At 56.6% G+C, this 19544-nt stretch overlaps 6 protein-coding genes across 6 annotated transcripts; 2 read left to right on the forward strand and 4 right to left on the reverse strand.

Annotated features, from left to right (window-relative positions):
* Positions 1-3935: 3935 nt before the first annotated feature.
* CH63R_00893 (Coiled-coil domain-containing protein mtmr15) lies at positions 3936-6523 on the reverse strand (the record flags this gene model as incomplete). Its single annotated transcript, XM_018295868.1, has 2 exons — positions 3936-5955; positions 6006-6523. 2 exons carry the CDS (start codon positions 6521-6523, stop codon positions 3936-3938), a joined length of 2538 nt encoding a protein of 845 aa, XP_018164230.1.
* Positions 6524-7208: 685 nt separating this feature from the next.
* On the forward strand, positions 7209-7750 carry CH63R_00894 (Dpy-30 domain-containing protein; the record flags this gene model as incomplete). The annotated part of the gene is made up of 3 exons (XM_018295869.1): positions 7209-7295; positions 7357-7598; positions 7675-7750. The coding sequence occupies 3 exons, from the start codon at positions 7209-7211 to the stop codon at positions 7748-7750; spliced, it is 405 nt and encodes a 134-aa protein (XP_018164231.1).
* Positions 7751-8287: 537 nt separating this feature from the next.
* Positions 8288-9065, reverse strand: CH63R_00895 (40S ribosomal protein S13; the record flags this gene model as incomplete). Its single annotated transcript, XM_018295870.1, has 4 exons — positions 8288-8461; positions 8563-8609; positions 8755-8787; positions 8864-9065. The coding sequence occupies 4 exons, from the start codon at positions 9063-9065 to the stop codon at positions 8288-8290; spliced, it is 456 nt and encodes a 151-aa protein (XP_018164232.1).
* Positions 9066-10338: 1273 nt separating this feature from the next.
* CH63R_00896 (U2 snRNP auxilliary factor) lies at positions 10339-11605 on the reverse strand (the record flags this gene model as incomplete). The annotated part of the gene is made up of 4 exons (XM_018295871.1): positions 10339-10365; positions 10422-10633; positions 10684-10945; positions 11003-11605. The coding sequence occupies 4 exons, from the start codon at positions 11603-11605 to the stop codon at positions 10339-10341; spliced, it is 1104 nt and encodes a 367-aa protein (XP_018164233.1).
* A 3334-nt stretch (positions 11606-14939) lies between these two features.
* Positions 14940-16486, forward strand: CH63R_00897 (Extracellular serine-rich protein; the record flags this gene model as incomplete). Its single annotated transcript, XM_018295872.1, has 5 exons — positions 14940-15158; positions 15209-15400; positions 15453-15557; positions 15652-16181; positions 16273-16486. 5 exons carry the CDS (start codon positions 14940-14942, stop codon positions 16484-16486), a joined length of 1260 nt encoding a protein of 419 aa, XP_018164234.1.
* A 1550-nt stretch (positions 16487-18036) lies between these two features.
* On the reverse strand, positions 18037-19184 carry CH63R_00898 (Pyroglutamyl peptidase type; the record flags this gene model as incomplete). The annotated part of the gene is made up of 3 exons (XM_018295873.1): positions 18037-18336; positions 18450-18917; positions 19128-19184. The coding sequence occupies 3 exons, from the start codon at positions 19182-19184 to the stop codon at positions 18037-18039; spliced, it is 825 nt and encodes a 274-aa protein (XP_018164235.1).
* Between the last annotated feature and the right edge of the window lie 360 nt (positions 19185-19544).

Below are 19544 nucleotides of genomic sequence, written 5' to 3' on the forward strand. Positions count from 1 at the left end.
ATCCGCGGACCGGAAGCAAGCGACTCTACTCTTTATCAAACTGACACCTAACACGCTATTCGGCCTTTTTTTTATAAAAAAAAATTGCGCCGATGTTTATTTTCTTCTGCCATCAGCCGTTATCGTCGCCATTCATCATCACCACCATCATCTCTTCGAGCTGGCATCCAACACCCAACACCCAACACTCAACCTCAACACCATCTGATGACCTAGGCCTAGCGCCATATTGAAGAAGAAAAAAACGAGAAGGAGGGCATGTGGCGATGAAGCAGGCTCTTCCCACGGAGGCACATCTCAACAACGACATGACTTTTTAACGCACAGCAATACCAGCACACGTCATCGGCGCACAACATGGATCGACAGGCGAACAGCTAAGGGCGGGCGGGATCTGCAATTGGTTTCGCGGGGAGGTGGGACATCTTGCGAGGGAGGAAAGCGACTTGGATTTTTTTTTTGTTGCAACCATCTACTGGCCGCCCCCCTCTCCCTTACCCGCAACGGGGAAAGAGGAGTTTGGGAGGGGAGGGTCCTAAACGGAGTTCTTTGGCGGCTCTACGATGCTCATGTTCGATACCAGGAACCATTTGGGGGGGAGAGGAGGGTGGAGCCGACTTGAATTATTGGAGGTCCCAGGGGCTGGAATACGTACTGTGTTTTCCATCTTCCCCGAGAGACTTTTGGAGGGCGCGTGGGAAAGAAGCTCGATAGCAACGAGCAAAGACGGACTTTTTATCTACCCGGTAACACAGCATCACCCATAATACCAAGCATACTGTGTGTCTACAATCATCTGGCAAACGTTCCTTTGCTGCTCGACTGAAGAACCCACAGGGGGGGGGGGAGACGATCACTTGACCACCTCGACCGCGGTGAACCCTTCTCAACACCATCACCACTAACCCTGTTGGGTACGTGATGCGAGATGCGAGATGCGTGTACGGAAAGAAGGGGGAGGGTGGGGGGGCTTGTTTATTTGTTTATCGTTCCACGGCCAGCATTCTCGTGCAGCGCGGCCTTTGATGCGGCCTGCACATCGCGGGTCACGTCACGGAGGGGGAGGAGGGTTTGTTGTTGTGGCCCGGTCGCCCTCCTCCTCACTGGAGGAAGAAAAGAAAACAAGAGGAGAAAAAAAAAACCCCCCAGGTCGCGATGGTGGTTGGCCGGATGAGATCGATGGGGAAACAACGGATAGATGGACAGACGGACAGACAGACAGACAGTGCGAACGTGGCGAGGGAGAGGTGACGCTCCCAAGAAAAGAAGATGAAATAAAAAATACAATCTTGTTCTTCGTTCCTTGCATGCAGGGGAGCCGATCTCGAGTGGCTTGCCAGAGAGTCGTGGCGACACGGACAGACGGACGCCCTAGAACGGCAGGCCGGCATCGAGAGCTGGGAGGATTCTTGACGAGGTGAGTTGAGGATAATCTGTTGCAAAGCCGCCAGTCATAGTCGTACGTGTGTTTGTATGATCTCTCAGCTCCATATCAAGGTGGACAAAGTTTTGGGTTGGCATGCCATCCCGTCGCCCTCCCTCCCTCCCCATCATTCCCATCCGTCTCAGTGCCTTCTGCCCCGTGGAATGCCATACCCAGCAGGGAGGCCATGAAGGGTCGATGTATGCAGTGGTCGATCTCCGGTGGTTGAGTGTGGGTGAAAAACCTGGCTTGCTGGTGCAGTCGAACTGGAGGGGGAAAAGGGAGGGAAGGGGGGGGGTGATGAAGGCCGCATACTAGCACCCGGCAGCCATGTATGACTGGACGGGCAGGAGGGGCACTCGGCGACGATGAGTCTGTCATCACCCTTCCACAGACCGAGGGCTGGACTATAGAGCCTGCCGCCTCCGTTGTTCATCCTTCGTGCTGCTAGCAGGTGTTGCAGCGTGCCGGTGTTGCAGTCACGATGGCCGCTGGTGGTGATGCGTAATGACTGAAGTGTAGAAAGGCTGCACCCATGTCCCATGTCCCTCTCCAAGCTCCTCTTCCTCCTCCTCCTCCCTCCCCTCCGCCTTGGTGGTCCGCTTAGCCTTTCCATCACTTTAGAGGAAATCGGGGCCAAGAGTGATTGGGGTCCATGATGGGCTGTATACACCCCCCAGCGGCGTGGACGTGAGCGCGTGCACGCGCGTTGTTGCGTTTCCCAAAGTCCGACCTCTTGCAGGTTCACGGTTCAGATCAGAGACCATCCGCCTCCGATGCCGTGATGGGAAAAAATCAACAAGCAGACGCAGTCGAGGGCGTGTCGTCGAAGCAGGGAAAAGTACCCAGCAGGACCAGCCGACTGAGGAGGCCAGTAAGAGGGAAGAGAAGTTTGAGGAGGAGTGTGGCCAGTAAAAGCGGCCAGAGACGCCATACTGGATTCGGCCATGGTATGACCCGGTATCCCGGGCGCTGCATGGGGGTTGTATGGTAGCGTAAGGTGTGAAGTCATGGAGGAAACCCCCCCCCCCCCCGTCACCTCACTTTGCTAAGCGCCTGTCCTCAGCGGCGCCCGGGGCGTGATTGGCCGGAGCCGGGGACCAGGGGGGCCGCGGTGTCCCGGTTCCCGTCAGAACCATCACCAACGGCTAGTGAGGAGGAACCAGATTGGTCGGTTGGTTAAGCGCCGGCGTGCTTGTGTGGGCCAGGCGAAGCGTTGTAACTTTGTTTCTTGACCCTGGATGCAGAGTCACCCGTCGCAAAAGTTGCAAGTCGAGTCACTTGGCCAGCGTCGTCCAGTCTTTTATTTTTCTTCCGTCTCTTTCTTTTTCTCGGTTCAGTAGCCGGGATGTGTGTCTTTGCAAAGAGACGTGCGGCAAGAAGGCATGTTGTTTAGCAGGCTTGAGAGAAGGGCAATGCCGGTCATTCTCAGTCCCGGATGGATGTCCTCTGCTGATGGTGCGCGTCTCATGCTGGTTGGTTGCTGTGTCGACTTCTCGCATCTGATCTAGCGGTGAAGGGATTCAAGAGAGCCATCAAACAGCACTACATACGGCATCCTCGTCCCGTACGTTAGCTGCTGCTTGTGACGCATGTCTAGGCCATAACCCATTAGCCCAAGCAGGCACTGAACCAAAATGCTAAACCAACCGTACGTGTGATGACCCTCGTCAAAAGTGCAGCATCGAAAGCACAAGAGGAATAACAGAAAGCACTGTTATCCAATGTTTGATAAGGCAACACCACCCCCGTTCTGCTACGTCCAGCACAATGCCGCCAGCTTCTGCCCAACCTCCTCTGGGCTCTTCCAAAGTTCCATTTCTTGATTGGTTCTGCATGGTTGGCTGCATGGTATCCAGAAAATCTCCGGCCCAAAACAGAACCCTGCTGTCCCAGAGTTGCTTCTGGCTGGATGGCTCCGAATCTGATGCCAGATTTAGCATGTCCCCGCGCCTCTATTTCTGATCCCTGGCCGTCTTGAAACGAAAGCCAAGGCACTCGACAGATTGTCAAATGATCGGATTGAAACAGTACCTCGAGACTGCCAATCATGTACAAGAGCTATCCGTATCTTGTGACCAAGTGCTGTGATCCCTTGGCCGGTGATCTCAACCAGATCCTAGGGGCGGCTTTCAGGGGCAGCTCCGCCGTTTCAAAATCTTCTTTCACCCTTCCAAGGCCAGGTTTCCATGCGGGTTGAAGAGATTGAAGATGACTTCCTATTTTTGGCAACACTCAACGTCGTATTTCGGCTCTCTGCCTGTGAGTACGGTGAGAGAGAGGGAGAGAGCTGGTCCGATCCTAGTGTTAAGGTACCGACCACCGCGGGGAGCTTCAATATCGAGAAAACCCGGATTCGAAGCGCTGCTGCCCTTCCCATCCTGGCAAGCGAAGCGCCAGGTCGCAGTAATCTCCGCTTCTCGTAGCACCACGCGGAATCCCGAAATGATCTTCTTGGAATTGAACCTGGACATCTCAGGCTGCCCGAGTGTTGCGAGGTCAACACGAACCCTCAATCAACTTCTCTGACTTCTTTGGCCACAGCGTTGCAGAGAACCACCTTGACGCCTGCTCCCGTCAGGACATGGATCCACAATCGCTGCGTGTCGCTGAGCCGGTCGTTGGCGCTCTTGACCTCAGCGAACATGCATTCCTTTTCTGGCTCCGTCCGCCAAAGTATCAGGTCCGGCAGGCCTCCGCCCCGCTGCCGGTACTCCTGTGCCATCACCTTGCAGAGGGCCGCCAGTGCGCCTCCGTTGAAGCAGCCGACGAGTTCCACAAGATCCTCAATGTCGTAATCCCAGTTCAGGCCGATGACACAAGTGCGCCGTTCGCGCTCTCTAGTGTCAATCTTGCGGATGATTCTCTCCGCACCGCCGTTCGCGATGTCGACCAGCCGATGGTTGATCTCGGACATGCGAGTCGGGTAAAATGAATCGGTGTGCAGGTCCAACGGACATGTCTGATACGCCGTCTGGAACACATTCGGGATGTAGAGAAACAGAATGTCGTAGAAGAGATAGGCGAACAAAGTGCGGACAATGCCCCCCTCGGCGTGGTAGCCCTTGTATCCCTGGCCGCGATACCAACTCAGGCACATCTCTTCGACGCTGCATTCGCCGCCGGCTTCTAGCTCATCGACCCAGATGGTCTTGGTGCTTGCTTGGCGGCCGTTCTTGCCTTGCCGGTCATCTCTCTTCAATTGTATGCCCTCAACCGTATGCTCCACTGGCTTCTGAAGACGAACGTGCCCAAAGTCATGCTGCAAACGACGAGGTATGCGGAGTTGTTTCTCAAGCTTGACGAGACGCTTTTGCAAATCGTAGTGATAGATCAGATGGCAATCTTTGTCTTCGAGACCTGTTTCACATGTCGTCGCCGCGATTCGCTTCCAATGCTTCTTCTGAACGTCAGGGTCGACAGACACCGCGTTGCCATCGAGTGCATGCATGTAATGCTCCTCGAGCAGAGCTTTGCGCTGATACCAACTGCCTCGTCGCGCTGGGTGGAACAGGTGCTGGTCCAGAAGCTCCGTGAGGGTGGCATGCTCGCGTTCGTGATCCTTCAGTCGCCCAAACACGGCCGCGGCTTTGTGGACAATGCGAGTGTATGAGTGGACCGGAGTAAATCTTCTTAGGTAGGCGCCCTCGCCCTCTTCATAAACTCTCTTTTCTTTTTCCTGTTCCTCGGCCAAAAGGACCTTCCACCGAGGGTAGACTCGATTGAAGATGTCCACAACCTTGCGAAACCCTGCTTCGCCCGGCGATCCATTGAACTCGAGGATCTGGTCAACTTCAGCTTCCACTCGAAGTGCTGACTCGAATTCGAGCACATGCTTGCGCGTGACGAAGATATTAGTGCTTCGGCAGACGATATACTCGGGGTAGTTGCGGCGTGCGATGCTGGCAAGGATGATTGCCGTGAGGGACTTTTCGGTCCATTCCGTCGAGCGATAGAATACCAGGTGCACCCTCTCAAACAGTTTGTACGTCAGTGGTGAAAGTCTGATGCATGGTCCAGTGATGTCCCTGATTTTGTCCAGGAAATGCTGCGTCTGATTCGATTCCTGCCGGTTGAGTGGTGGAGGTGTGTCGTGACCATGCCTCATCAGGCCTCGGGCAGTCTGTGATTCTCCGCTACCAGATCTATGAAGCCCATGCGCGAAGAGGCCGGTCTGTTGGTACCCTGTTCGGCAGAGCGCTTTTACCAGATCAGCCTTATTTCGCCCCTGGAACTTGGCCTCTTTAGCAAGATCTTTGAGCTCATCCAGGCTTAGCAAGGAAGCAGCCTCCTCGATAGTAGTGATGTGCTCCTCCGAGGCATCGGCGAAGGTGAATGTGTCGCCTAGGCTGAACTCCTCCAGCTCAATGCCCTCGACTGGGTTGCTTTCCTTGGAGGCCTCAACCTCTGGAAGGTCTCTCGGTTTCTGGAGTGACTCTATGGCCGCCTCGGGGTCCGAGATATCACTGTAATAGCCCAGCCGGTCTTGACGATGCCAAGCCGATGTCTTGCGCAGAAACAGTCGAACGTAACTGGCAAGGTCATTAGCCGAGGAAAGCAGGAAAATTCAGACCCAACGTACAGATACTGGGCCTCATAGTCAAGGCTCTCCCACTGCTCGAAGACGGTGCGTTCTTTGGCATCGAAAAGATGAGATTCATCAGCCAAGACGGTTTCCAACGCGAGGTTGAACGCATCCACGTAGATGGAGCTCTTGCCCCGGACCCATTGACGATTTGCCGTGACTGGTTTCTCCTCGTCGTCAGGAGCGCCGGCCTGGGAGCTCTTCATCAATTCGTACTCCTCAATCGCTTCCTTGTCCGCATGGATAGGCGGCAGAGTACTCTCGATATCGGTTTGCCGGGTACTGAGACTGCCTTTGCCCTCTTCATCCGAGACATCGTTGACGGTAATTCCAGAAGTGTCGGCATCTTCTTCTGCTAGTTTTACATCACACTCATCGTCTTCACAGTCGCTATCCTGGATCTCGACCTTGACCTTCTTGGCGGGTCTTTCACCGAGAGGCGACGGTCTTGAGGGAGACCTCGACGGGGTGGGTGGCCTTGGGCGCGGCAGCCGCTGTACGAAGGCATCCATCATTGAGGTCAAAAGAGTCCGACATCGTAAAGGGATGACTCGTTGTGCTAGTGCACGGCAACTGGGGAGGTCAGTATAAGAAGTTTCGCCTTCGTGGCGTCAGAGATGGAGACGCGAAGAGGACAGGCGGCCGCAGGGGGGAAAGCGCATTTCGCAACGCGACGTCATGTGACCCCGCGTAAATGAGCTCGGCGAGCTTTGGCGGGCCTATGAATCTTTGCGGGCAACCAGCGCCCAAGCTACTGGCCTCTGCCTTCTTTGCTGTCGCAATCCATTGACAAGAAACATTGAACGACAAGCTCTTGCTTATAAGCTTCCTTGTTGCACCGACTGACTCTACAGATCATTCCAGCCTGTTCCTTGCCCGATTGGTTTCTGCTTCCGCCCAAAGCCTTTGTGTATCGTGCCCGTCCCAGCGCAAACTTCACAGCCAGCAAGAACCAAGAACTCGCCAACGTATCGCAGTCAAGCCCACAGTAGCTGCTCTCGCCCAAGCACCCTGCCCCGGTCAGCTGCTTAGTCGTTGATAATATCTCTATTTTTTTTGCATCGACCATCTATTTAGCTCCATTTTCTTCCCTCTTTCACAATGTCCAACCCAACTGCAGCAGAACCGATCGAACCGACCACAGCCGACCCAACCACGCAAGAAACCACGGCACCGACGACGACGACATCAGAACCCACAATGCCTCCCGTTCCCGCGACCGCGTCGGCTGATGCCGTCAGCCGCGACATTGCCATGACTGACGCCGCCGCCGTCGAGCCGGCTTCGGTAGGGACTCCTGCGATTATACCTTCTGTCGTGGGGGCGCGCTGACGCAATATTCACACAGTCTCCTGTCCCAATGCCGCAGGCAGCCCCAGGCGCCCCCAGCCCGGCGCCCGGCCGAACCGGTACGCCCAGCCGCAACCTCAACGGCGAGGCTGGCTCCCGCGCTGGCTCGGTTCACCCCGACCCGCACCCCGCGAACCTCCCCAACCAGGCGGTCGAGCACGGCGACACCGCCCGGAAGTACATCAACAGCCACGTGAGCGCCGTCCTCCTCGAGGGAATGAAGATCATTGGCAAGAACCAGTAAGTATTACCAGCCCGACGGCGGGTTCGGCTTATGGAAGGAAGCAAGGACTAAGGCTGACATGGTTGGTTCCAGGCCGAAGAATCCCCTCAAGGTCTTGGGCGACTTCCTGCTTGAAGAATCCCGCAAGCGAGGCGAGCCCTCTGGCTAAAAGCCGCTGCAGCGAATACCGATGTGACTTACATTTGGAAGAGGAACGCGGAAGCTGAGCTCGGATGGGTATCATACATGGACGTTGGCGGCCAACACGCACTTTTGGCATTTTCAATGGCTTTAGGCTAGGCGTTCAGGGAGGCAGAGAAAAGTCGTTTTTTCCCCAGTCCTTTTCGTGAGAGCATTGCGCCTCGGGAGGCCATGATGATGACGAAATTTGATACCACGCTTCTTCATAACTTTTTGATATCTCATAAAAACCCCGCACAAAAAAGACAGGATGCTGGGGCGTTGCCGTGGGGAAGGAATTTCCTCTTCTTTTTGGTATGGTTTGTCTACTTCTTTCAAGCGACATGTTGGGAAGAAACTTTTTGGTGTGTGCTCCCTTCTGAACCCGTGGCGGCCGCCGGGCCTAGAGAGCTGGCATCGGAGCTCTAAATGCACATTTCCTAATACCCCAACTCCATGACCAGAATCCACCGCGTCAATGCGACGACCTTTTCCATTCGTGATAGCGACGTCCGGTCTGGCGCGCTTAAGAGACGATGGTGGAGGCGGTGGCGGACTCGTATCTCCAGGTGGGGGGGAGGACACCGACGGTCTTGTAGTAGCGGGCAAGACGGTGGATACGGGACTCGATGAGAATCAGGCGGAACTTGGAGTCCTTGTCCTTGCGGTTGCGCTCAAGGTGCTTGCGGACGGCAACAGCCTGTTGTGTCGTGGTCAGTACGCCGTCCTCCTCTTGAAGAATCCAGATCAAGCGCTGCTGGAAAAAAGCAACCCCTCAAAAAAGAGGGAATTGTGACATACCTTCTTGATGAGCATGTACAGGTCCTCAGGGATATCGGGGGCAAGGCCTGTTCATCAATCTCTCTGTCAGCCTAGACCAAGCAGAGGCGCATTAAATGCGGTAAAGAGGATTGCTCCTCGCGGACGAATTTTGGAGTATTCTCGACATCGTATGTGTCGCCGCTCGTCGTGTTCATCTGACTGGGGTCGTACCGTTGGACTTGAGGATGCGGAGAATGCGGTTGCCTGGAACGAAAATTTGTCAGTCGCACAATTCTTCGAATTCGAGCCACTACGGCCAGAGTATGAATCCTGAACTTACCGGTGACAACGCGGACCTGGGCAACACCGTGGGAGTCACGGAGGATGACACCGATCTGGGAAGGGGTGGCGCCCTTCTTGGCCAGCTTGCAGATCTGGTCAACGACCTGCTCGGGGGTGGTCTTGAGCCACGAAGGGGGGTTGCGCGAGTAGGGGACCGCAGAGGCGGAGATACCCTTTCCCTTGGAGTGAAGACGGCCCATTTTGACGGTGTTGGTGGTTTGTTGTCGGCTGGAGACGAAGGGGGTCAGTCGGTCGCTGGTCGGCTTTGGAAAATGGGAGAGGGAAAAAAGTTCACGATCGGGAAAAGCGATATGTTGCGGGAGGCCCTGGGCTGGGCTCGGTCGACGGGCGGTGCGTGTGCGAGCCGGCAAATCCTCGCTTAATTAGGGCACCTCAGCGCTGTGAACGATTGCTGCTCATTTGTGTCTCCAGCGTCCTGGCTGGTCTGGGACTGGTCGAGAAAATTTCGGGCGGCAGACCCGCTGGGGTGGGTTGTGAGGCCCGTGCACGCAAGCCTCTACTATGGTCCGTGCGCGTGTTTGCTTACATCAAGCTCCGCGAGCTTGAAGATTTTCTCACTTCCCTCAACCTCATCTCTCTACACACCGAGAGACAGAAGAGAGAGAGAGAGAGAAGCTTGCGGCTTCCTGATATTGCCGCAGCGACCTCCCTCTCTTCTGCGCCAGCTCCTCCAGGTAAGCTATTTCGAGTATACCATCAAAACCCCCCCCTTCGCACCAAATGATGATCCTCCATTTACACTATTTTCTGGTACCTCTTATTTTAAAGCCTTCGGGCTTCATGAATGAACAGGACTTCTGACATTTGCACCATCCCAAATTACATTGCTCGCTATTATCTCTTGGATGAGAAGCTAACAATGCCCAAAGGTCGAAATCTTAATAACAAGACGATTCATATGTATGGGTTCACGCGTCAAGTGATGCTGAAATTGAACTCCATGGAGGAGACTTGGCGGGAGGCAACGGACGATAGATCATGTAGCACATTGAATTCATCATTATTTGAAACACTCTTCCTCCCACTGTGTACGATCTTAGACTACAACAAGGCGCTTCCTCGTGCCCTGTCCGCCTACCTTGTGACAACCATAGCACGAACCGGCCTGTCAAACAGATCTGGGCGCGATGAGCAGTCCTGTCCTGTCATTAGGTCTACGGCGAAGCCAAAGGTTCCTGGTCAGTATCAAGTGTCAGAGAACGTTGCAAACTTCCTTTCCTTTATGCGATCTCGCCTGCTCAAAGGAGCATCCGCAAGTTGGCCTCGGCCGAGCGACTAGAAACACCCCCATAGATGGACTCGCCCGGCAGCCCGCGCGGAATTATGATACAGCATTTTTGGTTGGTTACAAGGCAGTCTGAAGATGACTAGCCTAGAGTTTCTTTTCCGCCGAGCCCTGTCCCATTCAACAACGGTCACGTTTGTTTCCCCAGCTGCCCATCCCGAATACAATCACCAAGCGCCGACCTCAAAGTTCTCCTGCAAGATAGGTCAGTACGGTTGTACGTAAAACAAGATGAACAGGTGATCCTTACCTCGGGGAAATAGGTCGTGACGACGGTTCTGTCCGCAAACTTGCGTCCCGCAAGCGCTTGAAGCGCTTTCTTGGCCGACTCGGTGTTCTCGAATCTGACAAAGATCTTGCCAACGCCGGCAGACTGTCTGCTGCCACCCACTGGCCGAGGAATCTTGATGTCGAGGACGTTGCCAAACTTGGAGCACTCCTCCTGGACGTCTTCCTTGATTTCTGAGAGGTGTCAGTATGCATCCGATCTCGAGCAGGCGGCGTCTTTTTACCTTCATAATCGTCATTGTCCATCAGCTCCTCGGGCGTCACCATGTTGAGAAGCTGCAGGACACGGGTCTCCCCAGAGTCCGTTGAGGTTGTTCCAGCCAGCATAGACATAGCGGCGACGCCCATCTCCACTCCAGCAACCTGAGTGACGCCCACACTAGCCTTCTGAACCCTGAGCTTCTTGTCGCCGAGGTCCATGCCATTGAGGCCCTGGATGGCAACGTCCGTGGCCGCAGGGTCGACGTACTCGCAGAACGCAATTCCCTGTACGGTTGGTTAGTATGGGGTTTGACAGCCACGCAATTGAAAATGAGATCTTACCCTAGACTCCTCTGTGCTTCTGTCGCGAACAAGGACAAACGCCTTGAGCTCACCAAAGGACACCAACAGCTCCGAAACCTGCTCGTCCGAGAGGTAGGTGGGCAAGTTGGCAATGCTGAGCTTGCTTGGCGTATCGATAACGACGTTGGACACGACACCAGGCTCGTAGGGCACATCATCGACCACAGCCGGGACGATGTAATCCTTTGGCCGGTGGATTGACAGACCCTGATTGGCTGCTTCCCCATTGGTGGCATCGTCGGCCTCCATCGAGATTCCGTCAAGGGCCAGCGCGATGGTGGCCTCGGATGCGTTTCTGAACTCGACAACGGCAAACGAGTTGTCCTTCGATACCTGACAGCTAGTGCAGGGGTCGGCGCTCTCGATAATGTTCAGTCCGTTCAGCTGCAGGTTGAAGAAGCTTTGGATGCTTTCCTCGGTCGCCGAGGGGGGGAGGTTGTTGATGAGCAGTCGCTTGGCCTGGCGCGAGTTGCTCGGCTTCAGAGCCGCACTGTTGACCTGGCCGCCGGGCTGGTTCATGATGGCCTGGAGCTTGCTCGGGTCTATGGGCTGCTGGCGGGGAGCACCGGGCAGAGGGAACATGCCTGACAGCTTGGCTTGTTCAGCAGTGACATTCTCATAACCGGGGGGTTTGATGTCCCACTGAGTCAAACGTCGCTTGCGCTCCAGAACTGACGTGATGTCGGTCAGATCAGGCGTGGGTTCCCTCTTCTTGGGAGGCGGCGTCGCGCTCCGCTGGCGTTCGCGTCGGCCGAACCCGGCATCCTCGTTTCTGTCTCGTCCGCCTCGGCGTCGGTCGTCGTACGGGTCGCGGTCTCTCCGCGGGCGATCATCGTCGTCTCTCCTGGCATCGCGTCTGGAGGATCCACGGTCGCGATCCCATTCTCGTTCGCCTCCGCCACGTCTCTCGCGGCCAGAGTATCTGTCCTCTCGCTCACGCTCGCGATGGCTGCGGCTGGTCGCATAGCTGTCCTCGTCGTCGCGACGTCTGGAGCTTCGGTCGTAGGGCGAACGGGAACGTCTTCGGTCTCGGTGTCTGTCTCTATCGCCGCGTCTATCATCGCGATCTCTCTTTTTACCCCCTCTCTGTCAGCCGCTGCCTCGGGAGGAAAGGCGTGGGTGGTACGCAAGACTTACCGGGTAGTCGCGAGATCCCTTTCCTCGACCTTCTTCCCGAAAGCCACATGTTAGAACCAGGGGGCTAATGGATCGAGCATGTTATTGTGAATGGGCTTACCGCGAGAATAGCCGTCGCCGTTCATGATTGCAAATGTTCGTGGCGTGGCAAGGCTAATCTAAGTTGATGAGCAATCGAAACTGGGTAGAGGGTGATTGCGATGGAGATGAGGACTGCCGCGTGAGGCAAAGGGCACAGGCGTCCTTTCCACTGGCGCGCGAGGCTGGAACTTTTTTCCCGGGAGAGGTCAAGCTCTGAAACCGCGGTCTGATTGGTCAAGAGCTCTGCGGAGAGTGGAGACTGGCCGAACCTCTGGGCCCGCTTGAGTGCCTCCCCTTCGCGCTAAGGCGAATCCCAGTTTGTTTAGTCAGCATGGCAAGTAAGCAACTGCATCTGGACGTTTGGGATTTCCGCATCTTACATCTCGTCTCCACCAGGCTCACGACACGATGGACAGTCATGTCACGATATGACGATTCGATGTTGACTTCACTCGAACTAACTTCTTGGCATCTACTGGGCACTCGCGGGCACCTTTTTCCATTCCCAGGCTTTCCAGAAACGCGACAGTGAACCCTGGAGAATGGCGTGGACAAGCCACACGCTTCCCGTCACGCCTCTTGACAAGTCTTCATCAGTCTCACACCGCGGTTCTCCACTGACTTATCATGGGCACCCAAGCGAATGCCTACAACCACTCCTTAACTTCTGAGTGTATTTTCCATCGTTTCTATTTCGATTGAGGAAAGGCACGGAATGATACTCCCTCGGCAGCAAATCAATCCCCTCCCGCCCCTCAGCCACCAACGCGAGTATCGTCTGCGTAGCGCCCTACTCGTTTTCTCAAGCCATTCTCGAAGTAACTTCCGCACACCAGGCGTCTATCTCTCAAGCTCTCATTCCCCATGTCCCAAGATCCAAATCATTGCGCCTCCGAGAGTATTTCGGAATTCCGTCAGCCACCGCACGTCTGAGCTTGGTCTGTGCAATGGGCATTCCCGGAGCTAAATCCATCCCTTCGCACTTTGCTCGCTGCATCTCAAGTCAAGTTCATTACACCCAGGACTCGTTGGTAGACGAGGTCTACTTCCATCTCGCACAAACTGTTCTGGGAGAGACTCAAGTGTCTGAAGACTTTGGCTAGCCACTTTGTTGCCCTTTTGCCAGAGGCCTGATACTGTGGTATCCATTGTTGGGATCCCGGACCGTGAACGTCGGCAATACTGAGCCGCATCAACTCTACCAACGTATGAAAGATACACTCATGCCGTCAGCAATCCCAAACACGATGTCTCGTTTTTTCTAAAGCAGGCCGCTCCGCCGTTGTGCCGAGTCCCAGCGTGGTCATCTGGCCGCAGCCTGTCTCAAAGACCACCGTTTGCTTTCTAAGGGAGAACTGTCGTCTCTTGTCTCTATGTCTCGCTCGCAGCCCTGGGCCCTACAAGACATAGCCCGGTGCTTGGCACTAGTGCAACACCAGGACCGTAGCATTGCTCTAGCGGCTGCATTGTCCGAATCCGACTTGCCTCAGTTGGGGCGTCGCTCGTTTCTCGGTTCCACGGTTGGGTGTTTGCTCTGCCATTCCTACCGGCAACGGATTTCCCTCCTGGATAACACGCACTGGGGACATCGAAACTCCAACGTAGAGTTCCATAAACGGCAATCCTCTTCGACTGAGGTGGCCACAACACTAAAACGAGGGCACTCTGTCGTCAACAACATCGCCGACAGATGGCCTCAGCCTGTCGCGGACGATTCTCACCTCTTGGACCGCCGGGCCGGAGTTGTGGCAAGCAGCCCCGCTCAGAGTCTCTCTCCTCGCGTGTCTCTCCCGCATCATCGACCGGGCGTCCGTTCAAGCAGGACGCCACCAAACATTGTTTGTTAGTGACGGGCCGAGCGCCTCCAACGTCTCGATGGCAGCAAACATGCCTGGGATGCCAAGCCTTACCTACGTTTTGGGGGTTACCCTCGGCTCACCCTCTGCTTGTTTTTGGTTTTTGAAATAGGTTGACATGAAGACACCATTTTGCCCTGTCGATCTGGTCTGTCTCACCGCCGATGAACTATCCCTTGCGGGGACAGCTTGGTTACGATCGCGGGTTTGCTCTCACAGACCTGTTTGTATCGTCCCGCCTGGGCCGGGTGTCCTTAAGTGAGGCATCACGTCATGTTGAACGCCACGGTTGCGACCTCTGCTCTCGATGGGTGATTGTAAATGCCAATGAGTCAACCTTCTCACCATCGTTCATTATCTTTCCAAGTAGGCGCCAATCCGCCTCGGGGTTTTTCTATTCTTCCCCTCCTCCCAGTGCTCGACTCGCCTGTCGCATTGCAACAAAGCCTCCCCCCCCCCCCATCGCAGATGCAGAAGGCACACGCCAGCAGGACGACTAGAAACTCTCATTCTCCCGACGACGCTGCCAAAGAGGCGGCGGTTGGTCCATCCAGACCCTAGGGGTTGAGCGTCCAGCCAACGGCTCTTGCATGCGTCCCTGAGCAGCTGCAGATATGCGGTCTCAGCTCCTGGGTCCGAGTTCCCTCCAAAGCCCTCCCCATCGCCGTGCCCGGACCGACATGGACGACTGGGCGCCGTCAGCAATAAGTATTGTCCTAGTCCCTTTGGGTTGTGATCTGTCCATCCTGTTCCTTCTGGCTGCCGTTTCTCTCTATCGCTTTCACCATCTGTCGCTCCTGGCCCCGCGAGACTCGTGATCCAAACTGCACAGCCTGTCCGAGATGGTACGGTCATTGGTATTGGGGGTCGTCGCCTTGGCGGTCCTGGTGACGGCCCAGTCCTCGATCACGCCGATATCGCCGACGCCGTTCCTCACTTCGACGCCTGCTCCTGGCTCGACTCCGGCGCCAACTGGGACAACGGATGTCAGGGCGGAAACATCAGCGACTGGGGCCACTTCTGCTTCCGCGGCGGAGACTCACACCATTGCCGTTGGTGTTGTAAGTTTGTCGTGTCATCGGCGTATCCGGCATAAGCTCACCTCGCGTAGTCCGGGTACTCGTTCACGCCTTCGAAGACGGAGGCCAAGGTCGGCGATACCATTGAGTGGATCTTCTATCCCGACGCCCACTCTGTCATCCGCGCCGAGTTCGGCTTCCCCTGTACGCCGTACGAATATGTGGACATTGGCCGCCAGGGGTTCTACAGCGGCCCTCAGCCGGTCAAGGCCATCACTAATAACGTCAGTCGAACGGCGTCTGGCTTGTCTGTCTTTTTCAACTAACACGCCGCAGATGCCGCGGTATCAGGTTGTCGTCAACGACACCGAGCCGATCTTCTTTTACTGCGGCGCCCCGGGGTCGTGCTATAAAGAGAAAATGATCGGGGTCGTCAACGAAGTGAGTCGGCACATGTCCCGGCTTTGAAGAAAGAAAGAAAAGAAAAAGAAAAAAAAAACCCCCGACGATGAGGGCACTCGCTAACAAGGGCCAGAACTCGACCAATACGCTGGCGAAGCAGCTCGAGGCGGCGCTCCCGTTGACCACGCAGATCCTCCCCGGCGAACCGTTCCCCGTCGAATCGGACGCGCCCAGGCCCACCAACGGCTCCGGCTCCGGATCCTCGGACAACAACGGCGCCGTCATCAACAACAACTTCCACCACGCCCTGAGCGGCGGCCAGATCGCCGGCATCGTCATCGGGGCCGTCTCCTTCCTGCTGCTCGGCGGGATCCTGGTCTACATGTGCGGGCGCCGCGGCGGGCTCAACCGCGCCTACCGACGAGCCTCGACCATGTACCAGACCCAGCCCCCGCCGCAGCTGCCTCCGCAGCGGCCCATCACGGAGATCAACTACATGGTGCAGCCCAAGAGCCCGGCGACGCAGGAGTGGAGGAACAGCCACTACAGCTCCTTCAGCGCCGCCCCGTACCGCGACGCCACCTCCGTCGGCCAGTTCTCGCCCTCGGTCAGCCCTCAGCCGACCGGTTTCGCGCACCCGCTGGGCGGCATGCACACGTACTTGTGAGTCGCTCGTGCCGTCGTACCCTCTTTCCCCCATTCCTCCGTTCCCCTTTTCCCTTGCCTCTCGCAGCACCAACTGACAGCGACGCAGCGACCCTCGCATCTCCTCGATAGCACCGAGTTCCGTCTTCGAGGCTCCGGACAACCAAAGCGCGGCGGCTCCCGCTCCGCTCAACGTCCCCGGCGCCGCGCCAGTCGAGCTGCCGTCGTTCAGCGATCCGGGCAACTCCCCGCTCCCGACGTACACGTCGCGGTTCTCTTTCATCGGGCAGGAGAGCGATTACCGGCCGACAAAGGAGACGTAGGCCCGGTGGAGGGAATCAAGTGGGCTGGTGTCTGGATGTATAATGACGCGGTATAATTGAGCTTCAGGGGCAAGGCGTTTATGGGGTGTTAATGCTGAGTTTGCATGTGGGCTTCTGGTTCAAGGACAGCAGTTGGTCGTCGCCCTCGCTTAGCTGGAAACAGTTTGAAAATCACCTGTTAGATATTGCATCCTCAACGTTTGTGTCTGGTGAATGGTCGGGTAGAAGAGCCTCGTTGCCTCGGATGCTGCTCTTGATTGCCCAGTGCCAACCCGATGAGGAGCGCTAGCTAAAGGGCAACCAACCGCGTGCTTCTCCAGTCTGCGTCTCTGGCCAGCCTGGTATTCTGATCGTCTGCTGCCGACCCTTGCGGTGGTGGCGGTTTCAATTTTCCCAGACCAAACAGCGAGCTGACGAATCATCCCAACGTCGAGAATGTGCCGTGTGGCAATATTTCATCCCGAACACATCAAGTCGCACCGAAAGGACCAACTGGGGTTGACCAAATACTGCCTTGCTACCCGGAAAAGGAGGGACATTCACGGAATGCGTTCCCTGGAGATTCGACAGTGTGTTGAACGGTCTAAACAGCCCGGCACAGGGGCCAAGTGCGGGGCTCACAACACCATCGCGAACTTGGAGGAGCCGCCAGCGTCAGTCAACCAGTTGCTTGCAAAGAAAGACTCGGGAGCCATCATCCGCAAAGGACAACCGAAGTCTCGGGTAGGCAGGAGCTCAACCAAGCAAGTGAAAGAGGTAGCAAACCCCTGGTCCCTATTACACATCGCAGTCGTGGTGATACGGGTATCCTATCGCGACTTGGTGAATTTGAAATCCCTGTGCAGGTAGGTATGTATACCCGGTCGACCACGAACAACAACAACAAACAACCTGATGTATCCAGGAAAAATAGAGTTGAAAAAGAAAGGCCGAATCGCCAAAAGGAAATGATCCCGGGGAGGATCGAACTCCCGACCCTTACGATGCATACGTACGTGGGATCACGTGATATAAGCATAAAGCTCTAACCAGCTGAGCTACGGGACCGCTTTGGATGCTAGTCATGCCGTCTGTTGCACTTATAGATGCGAAAAGCGGGCACAGACCATTCCCATTGGCGGACTGCGGACAGAAACGGGGTCGCGGGCTGATCGTGCCGGTTGGTGCCAGCCGTCGCTGTTGACATGGCCGAAATGGTGGTAGGGAGGATGGTTGTGATGCAGCGCAACAAGGTAGTGTACTCAGTCCATGAACAGAACGACTTTGGATTTTCGCAGGTTCAACACCCAGAAGACGCATGCCCTCCACCCGATGCCATTCGTTATCCCTCGGCCCATGACCTACCCAAACGTACCAGCGTAAAACACATACAATGATAAAAGAACTCCGTGCTACATCCACAATGCATATACCATCCAGATGCCCTTCCCCCACTCTTGCACCAACATCACTGCCAGATACTCAGACATGTAAAGCCTCTGCCCCCTCCTCTTTGTCATCTCGTCTTTCTCCATGGTCCTGGAATCAGTCAGATCCACTCAATCTCACGTTCAAACCCGCAGCTCGACCGCAATCCTGTCGTCCGCGGCCACGACCTCGTCCCCGCGGACCGCCGTTTCCGCCGCCGCCTCGCCCCGCCGGCGCAGCTCGCTCTCCACGATGGACCGGATCAGCTGCAGGGTCAGCTCGGTGCCGCGGGCGACGGACTCCTCCGACGCGTCCGAGGGGACGTGCAGGAACGTCACCCGGCGGTGCTTCTGCGCCTTCCAGAGGAGCGACAGGCTGGAGAAGTAGATGAAGTCGCACAGGTAGTGGCCCGCGTCTTCCGATATCCGCAGGTCGGAGCCCTCCTGAGGGTTTTTTATGCGGCGTCAGCCAAAAGACACGGTCACGATCACGTCCACATTCACATGGACAGCTGCAATATGCACAAATCACACAAGAAGGGGGGGGGACAACTCACAGGACTGTGCCCCCTCCACCGCGCCAGCACCTCCTCCAGATCCAGCCCCGTCTCGATCTCGGGCGGCATGCCATGCCACACCCAGCCGTCGCCCTCCTCCCGGCGGCGCTCCTCGTCGCCGAGCCGGTTCCCGTCGACGTCCGGGAATGCGTAGCCGTCGCGGTGGCCGCGGCGCTCGACCGAGTAGAACAGGCGCGGGCCGGCCATGCCGATGTGCACGGCGGCGTCGATGCGCGGGTGCGTCGCCGGGTCCCAGAGCTGCGGGACGAGGGCGCGGACGGTCTGGTAGTTGACGCGGATGGCCTCCGGGTGGACGAGGATCCGAACGGGCGGGAGGGGTCGGGCGGGCGACGATGACGAGGTCGAAGGGTGGTCTTTCGGGTTCTTGGCACGGAGGGGCGGGAGGTAGGTCGGCAGGGAGCGGGCGATCTCCCAGGAGGGGTTGACGGGGTACTGGGCCTTGAAGGGCTAGATAGAGGAGCGACCTGGTCAGTCACCGTTCGAGGATTCCCATCATGACATTGAAGGGTTCATGGACTGAGACCCGCTGCCCGCGACGACGGGCACGACGGGCACGTCGGCACATGGCGGGGTTCTATAGGAGGGGCAGGTCGGGAGGGGAAGGACGGCGGGCGGTAGGTGGGGGGAACGGGGAGATGGGGGATCCGGGAAACGTACGCCGAAGCCGGTGACGAGCACCGTGAACTCGTCTTGCGAGTCAATCTGCGACCCCATCGTGAAATCGCGTCTCCGAGTGGAATAAGTATATGCTGGTGTGAGGTTGCCGTGGGGAAGGTTGTGGTTTTTGTCTTGAAACCACGCGATCCTTCTGAAAGCCGCACGCGCGCGGGGGGGGAGAGAGGAGGCGGGGACGCTGAGCAGTCGTTGCGGGTGCCCTTTTCTAGTAGGAGATGCCCCGAACCGAAACCCGGGAACGCTCAATCGCCTGCTTGCGCTCTGCGTGCTGGGGGACCGGGGATGTTCCAGGGCGGGGTCACAGCGCTAGCCAATACACTACAGCAGCCAGCAGTAGAGGGGACACGATGGCGCCACGAACGCTGCGGGGCATGTACGGGGGGATACCTATGCAGAGTG

The sequence above is a fragment of the Colletotrichum higginsianum genome, chromosome 1 (genome assembly GCF_001672515.1).
Source record: "Colletotrichum higginsianum IMI 349063 chromosome 1, whole genome shotgun sequence".
NCBI lineage: Eukaryota > Fungi > Ascomycota > Sordariomycetes > Glomerellales > Glomerellaceae > Colletotrichum > Colletotrichum higginsianum.